Source organism: Salvelinus namaycush, chromosome 18, assembly GCF_016432855.1.
Source record: "Salvelinus namaycush isolate Seneca chromosome 18, SaNama_1.0, whole genome shotgun sequence".
In the NCBI taxonomy this organism is placed as follows: Eukaryota; Metazoa; Chordata; class Actinopteri; order Salmoniformes; family Salmonidae; genus Salvelinus; species Salvelinus namaycush.
The window spans coordinates 34,786,431-34,800,684 of NC_052324.1; the positions used below are offsets into that span (position 1 = coordinate 34,786,431).

Here is a 14,254-nt window from a genome sequence, read left to right on the forward strand (position 1 = left end):
CTTATCTGTCGGGACACTCGGTGAAGCAGCAAAGCTCTCTACATGGACCCTATGTATAAAGGTGAGATTCCCACATTTAACATGTTTTTGGTGCGATCGTGAATACAATACGAGAAATTTGCATTTTGCAGCGTAGATAATTGGTTTGACAGGATGAATTGAGCAGGGCTCTCGGTTTTTCCCTCAACAACACAACAAGTTATTCTCTGTGTTTTCATCCATAGGTGGTGCCTTGCACCAGAACCCCTTCCAGCCATGAGCTAAGCCCCCCCTATCCTAAGCATCCTGGGTAGGATGACGGCTGTGTGCCCTGCTGGGGTGGGACCTGCTGGGGCTACAGTGGGGTGCTCCAGGGGGTCTGGGGCTGGGGTTTTGACTGGGAGTACAGGGGGTCAGGATAAGAGATACGCACGCTGGAGCCGCTTGGAGAGCTCGGACATCACTGCAGATGACGAGGGGGTCCCTGGCCACCGCGTCACCCCCCTGGAGAGGCTAAACCTGGACATGTGCCAGGACGACAGGTAGGGCCAGGATGACAGGTACGGCCAGGACGACCTGTAGGAGCAGGACGACCGGTAGGAGCAAGATGACAGGTAGGAGAAGGATGATAGGTAGGAAAAGGATGACAGGTAGGAGAAGGATGACAGGTAGGAGAAGGATGACAGGTAGGAGAAGAATGACAGGTAGAGGAAGGATGACGGGTAGAAGCAGGATGACAGGTAGGAGAAGGATGATAGGTAGGAGAAGGATGACAGGTAGGAGAAGAATGACAGGTAGGTGAAGAATGACAGGTAGGTGAAGAATGACAGGTAGGAGAAGGATGACAGGTAGGAAGGAGCAAGACAATGCTCTCTAACAAAAAAACATGAAAGAAGATGAATTATCACATGTATTATTATTCTGGATAATTTGTAAGTGCTGTTTATTTTATTAACAGGGTGGTCCGTGAGCTCACCTTGGGCCGGCGTATCGGCTTCTACAAGGTCCGTGGGGAGATCGGCTGTGGAAACTTTTCCCACGTCAAACTGGGGATCCACGCCCTCACAAAAGGTAAGGAAGACACCTGCCAGGCAGGAAACACATTACCTGATATTTAACATAACACACACAGCCCTGCTTTACTGCAGATGCTCACCAAACCTTTGCATCTTTGAATTATGCATTCATGGACAATAAAAAAGTGAAAAGATACAGAATGTAGGCCGCCTGGCCAATCTTCACTAAATATGCTGGCTTGAGTTAAATATTTATTGGAAAACCCAGCTCCTCTGCTCCAGCAAAATCTCAAAGCGCAGTGATGTTTTCAAGCTGTTCTCATCAATGAGCTAATAATACATTTCCTTAGATAGCTGTTTGCTATTGAGCCAGTGGTTTGCCACTGGGCACAGATGTCATTTCAACATCTAGTTTTGATTTAGTTTTGGTTGAGTTGTCTACTAACGTGTATTCAGTGTGAAATCAACAACAAAAAAATACTAAATTCCCTTACGTTGATGACTTTTTGGAAACACAATCAGTTTTCCACATTGATTCCATGTCATAACATAGATTTTTTTTTATGATGTGGAAACACTTGATTCAACCAGTTTTTGACCCAGTGGGTTAAGCCTGTAGTCTGAATCTTCCACAGAAAGACAGCCTTTCTGACTGCTGCCCTGGAAAATATGGATTCATTAGAGATCTTGTGTTTGCCTAGGGATGGGTGGAATTCCTGCATGCTTCATCAAAGACTGAAGTGTGTATGTGTGTTTGTGTGTGTGGTATCACTTGCTTAGTACTACAAAGCAAAATGAGCCCCAGGGCATTAAAGGCTGTCACTGAAAGCTGCGGCAGAAAGAGAAGACTAATACTAGTCTTAATTAATAATGCATGTCAAAATAAAGTTAGATATCTCAGCACCATCTCACCACTTAATAGACTTTTCCATACTCTGTTACAGGGTCTTTGTTTATTCGTTCTATTGATATGAGGTATATGGGTGTAATGGGAGAGGTTTCCCTTAAGCACAGATCTAGGCTCAGTTTACCGTTCCCAAAGCCAAACCATAACCAACTTCACCCATCTCCTAAATGGGTTGAATTGGATGTGTTCATGTTATATTTCTTCGTTGAAGATCTATCTACAGTATTGTGTAGGTTGGTTATGTCTGGTCATAATTTCCGGTTGGTTATTTCAGCTTTCTCCTGTCATTTCATTGTCATGACGTTGGCCTGGGGGTAGGTTTATGACAGTCATAAATACCTATCCTCCCCTTTTTCCTCTCTCTACCCTACTGATGTGACATTTGAAAATCCCTTGGTTAACATAGAGATTCTGGGAACATCAGAAGGTGGGGGGAAATTAACCATATTTTGGTAATCCAACCAGTTGAACATATGCGTTGGTACTTAATGAATATGATGTCAGTTCGGTTGTCATCTGAGACATTCTCATCAATGATAGGATGACATAAACTCTACAGTGGAAAGTCTACACATTAGAGTTATCAGATTCACATGGAATTGTTGGGCAATTTAAATGTTTGAATACAATAAATTAGACAAGGTACGATCATGAATATGCTACCAACGGGACATCAACAACTGTGATATCTTATGTTTCACCGAATCATGGCTGAATGACGACATGGAAAACATTCAGCTAGCGGGATATGCGCTGCACCGGCTAGACAAAACAGCACACTCTGGTAAGACGAGGGTGGGCGGTCTGTGCATATTTGTAAACAACAGCTGGTGAACGAAATCTAAGGAAGTCTCTAGATTTTGCTCGCCTGAAGTAGAGTATGTCATGATAAGCTGTAGACCACGCTATTTGCCAAGAGTTTTCATACATTTTTTTTGTCACTGTTTTTTTACTACCACAGATGGACGCTGGCACTAAGACCGCACTGAGTCAGCTGTATAAGGAAATAAGCAAACAGGAAACTGCTCACCCAGAGGCGACGCTCCTTTTGGCCGGGGACTTTAATGCAGGGAAACTTAAATCAGTTTTGCCTAATTTCTATCAGTATGTTAAATGCGCAACCAGAGGGAAAGAAATTCTAGATCACCTTTACTCCACACACAAAGACGCGTAAAAAGCTCTCCCTCGCCCCCCATTTGGCAAATCTGACCATAATTCTATCCTCCTGATTCCTGCAAAAAAATTAAAGCAGGAAGCACTAGTGACTCGGTCTATTAAAAAGTGATCAGATGAAGCAGATGCTAAACTACAGGACTGTTTTGCTAGCACAGACTGGAATATGTTACAGGATTTGTCCGATTGCATGGAGGAGTACACCACTCAGTCACTGGCTTTGTCAATAAGTCCATCGAGGACGTTGTCCCCACAGTGACTGTACATACATACCCCAACCAGAAGCCATGGATTACAGGGTAGAGGGTAGAGGGTATAGCTGCCACTTTCAAGGTGCGTCACTCTAACCTGGAAGCTTATTAGAAATCCTGCTATACCCTCCGACGAACCATCAAACAGGCAAAGCGCCCATACAGGACTAAGATGGAATCGTACTACACCGGCCCCGACGCTCGTTGGATGTGGCAGGGCCTGCAAACTATTTCAGACTACAAAGGGAAGCACAGCTGCGAGCTGCCCTGTGACACGAGTCTAACAGATGAGCTAAATCACTTCTATGCTCGCTTCGAGGCAAGCAACACTGAGGCATGCATGAGAGCATCAGCTGTTCCGGACGACTGTGCGATCACGCTCTCCGTAACCGACGTGAGTAAAACCTTTAAACAAGTCAACATTCACAAGGCCGCTGGGCCAGACGTTTAACCAGGACGTGTGCTCCGGGCATGTGCTGACCAACTGGCAAGTGTCTTCACTGACATTTTCAACATGTCCCTGATTGAATCTGTAATACAAACTTCAGGCAGACCACCATAGTCCCTATGCCCAAGAGCACTAAGGTAACCTGCATGAAGGACTACAGATCCGTAGCACTCACGTCCATAGCCATGAAGTGCTTTGAAAGGCAGGTAATTGCCCACATTAACACCATTATCCCAGAAACCCTAGACCCACTCCAATTTGCATACCGTTCAAACAGATCCACAGATGATGCAATCTCTATTGCACTCCACACTGCCCTTTCCCACCTGGACAAAAGGAACACCTATGTGAGAATGCTATTCATTGACTATAGCTCAGCGTTCAACACTATAGTGCCCTCAAAGCTCATCACTAAGCTAAGGATCCTGGGATTAAACACCTCCCTCTGCAACTGGATCCTGGACTTCCTGACGAGCCACTTTCAGGTGATGAGGGTAGGTAGCAACACATCTGCCACGCTGATCCTCAACACTGGAGCCCCTCAGGGGTGCGTGCTCAGTCCCCTCTTGTACTCTCTGTTCACCCATGACTGCATGGCCATGCACGACTCCAACACCATCATTAAGTTTGCAGATGACACAACAGTGGTAGGCCTGATCACCGACAATGACGAGACAGCCTATAGGGAGGAGGTCGTAGACCTGGCCTGGTGGTGCCAGAATAACAACCTTTCCCTCAACGTAATCAAGACAAATGATATGATTGTGGACTACAGGAAAAGGAGGACTGAGCACGCCCCCATTCTTATCGACGGGGCTGTAGTGGAGCAGGTTGAGAGCTTCAAGTTCCTCGGTGTCCACATTACCAACCAACTAGAATGGTCCAAACACACCAAGACAGTCGTGAAGAGGGCACAACAAAATATATTCCCCCTCAGGAGACTGAAAAGATTTGGCATGGGTGCCCCTGCACATTGACTCTGTACCAGTACCACCTGTATATCGCCTCGCTATTGTTTTCACTGTCATTTAAACTTTTTTGTTGTTGTTTTCTTTACTTCTCTATTGCTTACGTAATACCTATTTTTTACTTAAAAATTGCACTGTTGGTTAGGGCTTGTAAGTAAGCATTTCACTACACCTGTTGTATTCTGCGCACTTGACAAATAAACTTTGATTTGATTTGATCTGAATCAGGGTTTGGCAGCTGGGGTGAAAAAGGTGCGATTGCGATAGAGGAAACCAAGTCTAGATGTAACTTTAGCCTGCAGCTTTGATATGTGCTGAGAGAAGGACGCTGTACCGTCTAGCCATACTCCCAAGTACTTGTATGAGGTGACTACCTCAAGCTCTAAACCCTCAGAGGTAGTAGTCACACCTGTGGGGAGAGGGGCATTCTTCTTACGAAACCACATGACCTTTGTTTTGGAGGTGTTCAGAACAAGGTTAAGGGTAGAGAAAGCTTGTTGGACACTTTGTTGTAGAGCATTTAACACAATATCCGGGGAGGGGCCAGCTGAGTATAAGACTGTATCATCTGCATATATATGGATGAGAGCTTCTTACTGCCTGAGCTATGTTGTTGATGTAAATTGAGAAGAGCGTGGGGCCTAGGTTTGAGCCTTAGGTTACTCCCTTGGTGACAGACAGTAGCTGAGACAGCAGATTTTCTGACTTTATACACTGCACTCTTTGAGAGACATAGTTAGCAAAGACCCCTCAGAGACACCAATACTCCTTAGCCAGCCCACAAGAATGGAATGGTCTACCATATCAAAAGTTTTGGCCAAGTCAATAAAAATAGCAGCACAACATTGTTTAGAATCAAGGGCAATGGTGACATCATTGAGGACCTTTAAGGTTGCAGTGACACATCCATAACCTGAACAGAAACCAGATTGCATTACAGAGAGAATACTATAGACATCAAGAAAGCCAGTCAGTTGATTATTGACAAGTTTTTCCAACACTTGATAAACAGGGCAAAATAGAAATAGGCCTATAACAGTTAGGATCAGCTTGATCTCCCCCTTTAAATTAAAGATGAACCGTGGCTGCCTTCCAAGCAATGGGAGCCTCCCCAGAAAGGAGAGACAGGTTAAACAGGTCAGAGATAGGCTCGGAGATGATAGGGGCAGCAACCTTAAAGAAGAAAGGGTCTAAACCATGTGACCCAGATGTATTTTAGGGTCAAGATTCAGGAGCTCCTTTAGCACCTTGGAGTCAGTGACTGCCTGCAGGGAGAAACTTTGTAGCGAGGCAGGGGAAAAAGAGGGAGAAGCATCGGTTGATAGTCGCAGTAGAAGGGGTGGGAGATGAGGAAATGTTGGATGGGCAAGGAGGCATGGCTGAGTCAAATAGGAATCCTGACTTAATGAAGTGGTGATTAAAGAGCTCAGCCATGTGCTTCTTGTCAGTAACAACCACATCATCAACATTAAGGGACATGGGCAGCTGTGAGGAGGAGGGTTTATTCTCCAGATCTTTAACCGTTTTCCTGAACTTCTTGGGGTTAGACCCACAGAGAGGGAACTGCTCCTTAAAGTAACTAACTTTGGCCTTCCGGATAGCCTGAGTGCACTTATTTCTCATTTGCCTGAACGAGAGCCTGTCAGCCAGAGTATGCGTGTGCCGAGCCAAGCGTCTTCGACAGAGGGGATCAAGCTGATTCTATACCATTTTACAGAAGCCAGTTCATGAAGGAAGGCTTGCTCATTCAAGTTTTTTAGCAAGCGTCTATAACAAATCAGGACAGGTCGTTTCACTGAACAGCCATTATGAACACAAGCTAAAACAGTGAGCACTATGGTCATTACAGAAAACACCAGACTGATACATATCAGGATTATTTGTGAGGATAACATCACAGGCTCCCGAGTGGTGCAGTGGTCAGAGGCACTGCATCTCAGTACATAGAGGTGTCACTACAGTACCTGGTTTGAACCAAGACTGTATCACATCTGGCTGTGATTGGGAGTCCCATAGGGCAGTGCACACTTGGCCTGGGTTTGGCTGGGGTAGGCTGTCATTGTAAATAAGAATTAGTTCTTAACTGACTTGCCTGGTTAAATAAAAAAAAAGGAGATTATCCCTTTCTGGGTGTTTGGAGTTATATTTTGTGGGATTGGTAATAATCTGAGAAAGATTTAGGGAGTCCCATTGCTCTAGGACTTGGTCAGGTGGTTTAAGCATGTCCCAGTTTAGGTCACCTAGCAGGACAAATTCAGACTTAGTGTAAGGGGCCAGGAGAGAGCTTAAGGCAGGTAGGGTACAGGCCGGAGCTGATGGAGGACGATAGCACCCAGCAACAGTCAACAAAGAGCTATTTGAAAGTTTAATGCTTAAAAACAGCAAATCAAATTGTTTGAGGACAGACTTGGTGGAGACAATCGAGCACTGAAGCTGATCCTTGGTAAAGATTGCCACCTTTGGAAGATCTGTCTTATCGAAAAAGTTTATAACCAGAAAGGTTAACATCAGTATTCAAAACACTCCACCACGTCTCAGTAATGACCAACACATCTGGATTGGAGCTGTGAACCCACACTTTCAATTGATGCATTTTAGGTAATAAGCTTCTAGATAACATGCAGAAAACCCAGGTTTTTACGAGAGCAGAAATCAGTGAAGCAGATATCAGAGCACAAGTCATAATTGGGGTTAGCAACAGTAGATGGGCCAGGGTGTACATGCACATTTCCAGATATCATCAACAGTAATATTATGACATCATAATTGAGCAAGCCACCTAGTGTTGTGTTTATTTATGTTTGGCTTGGAATGTTATAGAATGCACATGTTTTATCAGCCACATAGCTTGCTAATGCATAGAGATATATAAATATGAAGTGTGTGTTAACATCCACAAAATATTGCACCGTTTTATCTATAGAGAATAAAACACCAAAAGCTAAAACAGGAATATCTCTTTATTTTTGCCTAACTCTTCTCTCAATGTCTGCTTTTTATTTCTACATTCTATGTTGGCCTCAGGTATATAACAAAGGCTTAAAGCTGACCCCAGGGAGAGTAGCTGCTGCATCAGGAACAGCTAATGGGAATCCTAATAAATAAATGAACATGTCCCTTTGTTCTCCTTCAGACAAGGTGGCCATTAAAATCCTGGATAAGACCAAGCTGGACCAAAAGACCCAGAGGTTACTATCTAGAGAGATATCCAGCATGGAGAGACTGCAACACCCCAACATCATACGCCTTTACGAGGTGGGTCACACGCACGCACGCACACACACACACACACACACACACACACACACACACACACACACACACACACACACACACACACACACACACACGGCCTCCCAGGCCTTGTTAAACATCTATTACTGATAAGTAATGAGTTACACAAAGCATGGTCAGAAACTAATGTCATCAGTGCAGTGCACTTTTAAACAGAGTAGTGTCATTAAACAGAGTAGTGTAATTAAACAGAGTAGTGTAATTATCAGTAGATGACTTGACCATCCTCTCTGTTTCTTCCTGGTGGGTGGCAGGTGGTGGAGACATTGTCACGGTTACATCTGGTGATGGAGTATGCAGGCGGAGGAGAGCTCTACACCAAGATCAGCACAGAGGGGAAACTGTCCGACATCGACAGCAAGATCGTCTTCTCTCAGATCCTCTCAGCTGTCAAACACATGGTATTTTCCTGGCCCAGGGCTACAGTCCTGCTCACATACACTTTAATATAGCTTATTATGTGTCCATACTGTATGTGTTTGAGTCAGTAATATCACAAGGCTTCCTGACCTCATTTGCTTTCTTTGAAACTTGTGTCATTGTTTCCCAAATAAATATTATGCTGGGGTCATAAGAACAATTCAGACTCCACATCCGTAGATGCAAAGTGCTTAAAAACATTGTCTATTTTCTGTGCTGCAACATTGAATGCAGTGGAGGCTGCCGAGGGGAGATCGGCTCATGATAATGGCTGGAACGGCGCAAATGGAACGGCATCAAACACCTGGAAACCATGTGTTTGATACCATCCCACTGATTCCGCTCCAGTCATTACCACGAACCTGTTCTCCCAAATTAAGGTGCCACCAACATCCTGTGATTGAATGTAATTTAAAGAGTCTGAGATGTATTTACAGTATATACCGGTGTATTAACCAGATAATCTTTGACCTGCCCCACAGCATGACAACAGCATCATCCACCGTGACTTGAAGGCAGAGAACGTCTTCTACACCTGCAGCACCTGCGTCAAGGTGGGAGACTTCGGATTCAGCACGCTGAGCCGCCGCGACGAGACTCTAAACACCTTCTGCGGCTCCCCGCCCTACGCCGCGCCAGAGCTCTTCCGGGATGAAAATTATCTGGGCGTCTTCGTAGACATCTGGGCTCTGGGCGTCATGCTGTTCTTCATGGTGACAGGAAGCATGCCCTTTAGGGCGGACACGGTTGCCAAGTTGAAGCGCTGTATCCTGGAGGGGGCCTATGTGCTGCCCTCCTGGATACTGGAGCCCTGCCAGAGGCTGATCAGAGGCATCCTCCAGCCCCAGCCCTCAGATCGCTGCAGTGTAGAGCAGATGATGGGCTGTGAGTGGCTGCTGAGTGTAGACTTCCCCCGGGCCATGGAGCCCTTTAAACTGGACCCGTCCTATCTGGCCGAGAGCACACCTTCAGAGTTGGAGGAGGACGAGGCGGAGGTGAGGGGGGCACTGGAGACACTAGGGATCACCACGGAGCATGTCTTGAATAATCAGGGGAAGGACTGTAGGAGTTCTATAACAGGTGTTTATAGGATTCTGTTGCACCGTGCTCACAATAGGCGGGCAGTGGATAGCATGCCTGCGGTTACGCATGTGGTCGGGGCCAGAGTGAGTAAAAAGGACCGGCTAAAGGCGTACCGCAGCTTACGGCACACCTCCAAGCTCTGTGTGATTCTGTGATGAAAAGCCTTTACTCCTATAGTTGAACTTTATTGTATTTTTTTTTTCAAACGATTAGAATGTATGTTACTGTGAATGAGGAATGAGATGGTGAATTTTAAATCAGTTTGATTTCTGTCTTCAAATCAAATGTATTTATATAGCCCTTCGTACATCAGCTGATATCTCAAAGTGCTGTACAGAAACCCAGCCTAAAACCCTTAACAGCAAGCAATGCAGGTGTAGAAGCACGGTGGCTAGGAAAAACTCCCTAGAAAGGCCAAAACCTAGGAAGAAACCTAGAGAGGAACCAGGCTATGAGGGGTGGCCAGTCCTCTTCTGGCTGTGCCGGGTGGAGATTATAACAGAACATGGCCAAGATGTTCAAATGTTCATAAATGACCAGCATGGCCAAATAATAATAATCACAGTAGTTGTCGAGGGTGCAGCAAGCCAGCACCTCAGGAGTAAATGTCAGTTGGCTTTTCATAGCTGATCATTAAGAGTATCTCTACCGCTCCTGCGGTCTCTAGAGAGTTGAAAACAGCAGGTCTGGGACAGGTAGCACGTCCGGTGAACAGGTCAGGGTTCCATAGCCGCAGGCAGAACAGTTGAAACTGGAGCAGCAACACGGCCAGGTGGACTGGGGACAGCAAGTAGTCATCATGCCAGGTCGTCCTGAGGCATAGTCCTAGGGCTCAGGTGCTCCGAGAGAGAGAAAGAAAGAGAGAAAGAGAGAATTAGAGAGAGCATACTTAAATTCACACAGGACACCGGATAAGACAGGAGAAGTACTCCAGATATAACAAACTGACCCTAGCCCCCCGACACATAAACTACTGCAGCATAAATACTGGAGGCTGAGACAGGAGGGGTCAGGAGACACTGTGGCCCCATCCGATGATACCCCCGGACAGGGCCAAACAGGAAGGATATAACCCCACCCACTTTGCCAAAGCACAGCCCCCACACCACTAGAGGGATATCTTCAACCACCAACTTACCATTCTGAGACAAGGCAGAGTATAGCCCACAAAGATTTCCGCCACGGCACAACCCAAGGGGGTCTTGAATGTTGATCGGCAAAACATTCATCGCAGATGCTCTAAGAAAGACTAAAAAAGTCTTCAAGTTGGGATTCAGGTGAGAATTTGTCTTTGTGAGAATATACTTTAGCCTGGGTGCCAGTCTTTCCCTATTTTATCTCACCAGAAAAGGCAAACATGTAACATATGGTTATCCAGCAGACATTTCAAAGGAACCTGGGCGATTCCAGCATTATGCTCATAATATTTGCTCACAAAATCACAACTTAAATGTCTCACAGAATGGACAAACAAAATATAAATACAATTTTGATGTGTGTGTCTATAGTACCCACCATGTAATCCCCCAAAAATGGACTTCTAAATATTAGCATGTTGGAGAAATAAAGCAAATAAGAAGTGTTCTGGATGCTACATGAAATGCACAACCCACTGGGTACAGACATCAAATCAACGTTTATTGTGCCATAATTCCATGTTGGTTCAAAACTATTTCTTTGAAATGATGTGGAAACAACATTGATTCAACCAGTGTGTGCCCAGTGGTAAGCTTCTTGGAAAGATTAAACACATTAGCAAAATTCTGTGAGTTTGTAAGTCTTAGGTCAAAACATGGATAGCCATTTCGAAGGAAAGGCTTGGCTGAACATAAAAACGCTAGTTTTGAAAAGATTGCAAATTCCATGATTACTTTAGGGTGGAAAACTTATCGTTATGGATGTTACAGAGTCTGAAGTAGACATTCAAATCTTAAAGATTTCTTGATCAAAATCTATCCTAACACATTTGTTGTCATTTGGAATGTTTTTAAAATGTCAGCAGAAGGCATAGTACCTTGGGATTGCGTAATTACAGGTAGCTTGAATAGTATAGGCAGCACCACACCCTAAAGGTAATTATTTTAAGATAGATTAAAATAATTACCTTTGACTCATGTCGTAACTAAAAACATTTTAACAAATCAAAATGTATTTTATATTTCAGATTCTTCAAAGTAGCTGCCCTTTGCCTTGATGACAGCTTTGCACACTCTTGGCATTCTCTCAACTAGCTTCATGAGGTAGTCACTTGGAATGCATTTCAATTAACAGCTGTGCCTTGTTTGAAGTTAATTTGTGGAATATCTTTCCTTCTTAATGTGTTTGAGCCAATCAGTTGTGTTGTGAGAAGGTAGAGGTGGTATACAGAAGATAGCCCTATTTGGTAAAATACCAAGTCCATTATGGCAAGAACAGCTCAAATAAGCAAAGAGAAACAGCAGTCCATCATTACTTTAAGACATGAAGGTCAGTCAATCTGGGAAATGTCAAAAACGTTGAAAGGTTTTCAAGTGCAGTCTCAAAAACCATCAAGCGCTATGATGAAACTGGCTCTCATGATGACCACCCCAGAAAAGGAAGACCCAGAGTTACCTCTGCTGCAGAGGATAAGTTCATTAGAGTTACCAGCCTCAGAAATTGCAGCCCAAATAAATGCTTCACGGAGTTCAAGTAACAGACACATCTCAACATCAACTGTTCAGAGGATACTGCGTGAATCAGGCCTTCATGCTTGAATTGATGCAAAGAAACCACTACTAAAGGACACCAATAAGAAGAAGAGACTTGCTTGGGCCAAGAAACATGAGCAATGGACATTAGACCGGTGGAAATATGTCCTTTCGTCTGATGAGTCCAAATTTGAGAGTTTTGGTTCCAACCGCCGTGTCTTTCGGAGTAGGTGAACGGATGATCTCTGCATGTGTGGTTCCCACCGTAAAGCATGGAGGAGGAGGTGTTATGATGTGGGGGTGCTTTGCTGTTGACACTGTCTGTGATTTATTTAGAATTCAAGGCACACTTAACCAACATGGCTACCACAGCATTCTGTAACGATACACCATATCTGGTTTGCGCGTAGTGGGACTACCATTTGTTTTTCAACAGGACAATGACCCAACACACCTCCAGGCTGAGTAAGGGCTATTTGACCAAGAAGGAGAGTGATGGAGTGCTGCATCAGATGACCTGGCCTCCACAATCACCTGACCTCAACCCAATTGAGATGGTTTAGGATGAGTTGGACCACAGAGTGAAGGAAAAACAACCAATAAGTGCTCAGCATATGTGGGAACTCCTTCAAGACTTTTGAAAAAGCATTCCAGGTGAAGCTGGTTGAGAGAATGCCAAGAGTGTGCAAAGCTGTCAACAAGGCAAAGGGTGGCTACATTGAAGAATTTCAAATAGAAAATATATTTTGATTTGTTTAACACTTTGTTGGTTACTACGTGAGTCCAAACTTTTGACTGGTACGATATATATATTTATATACACACACTACTGATCAAAAGTTTTAGAACACCTACTTTAGGTTACTACATAATTCCATATGTGTTATTTCATAGTTTTGATGTCTTCACTATTATTCAACAATGTAGAAAATAGTAAAAATAAAGAAAATCCCTTGATTGAGTAGGTGTTTTTGACCGGTAGTGCATATCAAAAGTAACCTTTACCAGTTGAATGTAGAATATTTTCTGAAATATTGCAATACAATATGCAAATTTAACAATATACATGTGCCAATCCACTTTTCTGAACACTTGATGAAGTCAGTATTTTTGGGTGGCTTTCATTTGAAAAAGACACTTCAAGACTATTCATAGATTTTTGCTAAATACTTCTCATCTTTCTATCTATAAAACAGTACTGAAATGTATGAGAAATGCACTTCAGAATATATTTTCTGAGAGAATCTTAGCTAGAACAAATCATTTTGAAGATAATTTTCGACAACAATTGCTTCAGTAAAAATCTGAAGAATACATCTTAGAACAAGCACACAAAATGTGGGATATGCACAAGCTTCTGAAGCTAAGACAATGTACATCAATATTCATCACATCCACAACTGTTGTGGATGTTACGTATATCATATAATGCTAAAAAAGGATACTGACAATGATGCAGCAATCAACCCCATAAATCTGATGCTGCAATTTCATAAATATATATTTTTTACTTACCTAGGCAAGTCAGTTAAGAACCAACTCTTATTTACAATGATGGCCTATCCAAGCCAAACCCAGACAGATGGCATACAGCCTGGATTTGAACTAGGGACTGTAGTGACACCTCTTGTGCTGAGATGCAGTGCCTAAGACCACTGTGCCAATCGGGAGCCCAATCACTACATGAAGTGACTGAGCCTTGGTAACCCAGATGTAGCATTGTTGAATGCAGAAAGAGTCTCAGCTAATGAGAATGAAGAATGGGATGATTTCTGTCTTGAATGTTCTATTGCACTTTTCCATGCCTTCGCTTTTCTTTCCAGTTACATTAGGCCAACACCACGACTCAATAGAAAATGTGATCTTCTATTTCATAAATGCATGTCAATGTAATGCTTTGCACTCATTTTCCAGGAATCATGATATAGCCTGAGTGCCGGTCTGTTTGCGCTAAAATGCTTTGGTTTGACGATGAACAATGGAGTTGCCAAGAGCACAAACAGATCTGGGACCAGGCTAGACAACTCCAGGTCAATGGTTGAAATT

The 14,254-nt window shown here is 43.8% G+C and overlaps 1 protein-coding gene across 1 annotated transcript; it reads left to right on the plus strand.

The window, feature by feature from the left end:
- Window positions 1–294: 294 nt before the first annotated feature.
- Window positions 295–9,694, plus strand: LOC120062930 (serine/threonine-protein kinase NIM1-like). Its single transcript, XM_039012986.1, has 5 exons — window positions 295–521; window positions 938–1,050; window positions 7,876–7,997; window positions 8,291–8,437; window positions 8,939–9,694. The coding sequence occupies exons 1-5, from the start codon at window positions 295–297 to the stop codon at window positions 9,692–9,694; spliced, it is 1,365 nt and encodes a 454-aa protein (XP_038868914.1).
- The last annotated feature ends 4,560 nt before the right edge of the window (window positions 9,695–14,254 follow it).

Bases quoted from the DNA above. Each gene is read 5' to 3' on its own strand.
- LOC120062930 (XM_039012986.1), top strand. From the start codon at position 295: ATGACGGCTGTGTGCCCTGCTGGGGTGGGACCTGCTGGGGCTACAGTG. The intron at 522-937 runs GTAGGGCCAGGA...TTTTATTAACAG, and splicing joins GACATGTGCCAGGACGACAG to GGTGGTCCGTGAGCTCACCT. The intron at 7,998-8,290 runs GTGGGTCACACG...GGTGGGTGGCAG, and splicing joins ACATCATACGCCTTTACGAG to GTGGTGGAGACATTGTCACG.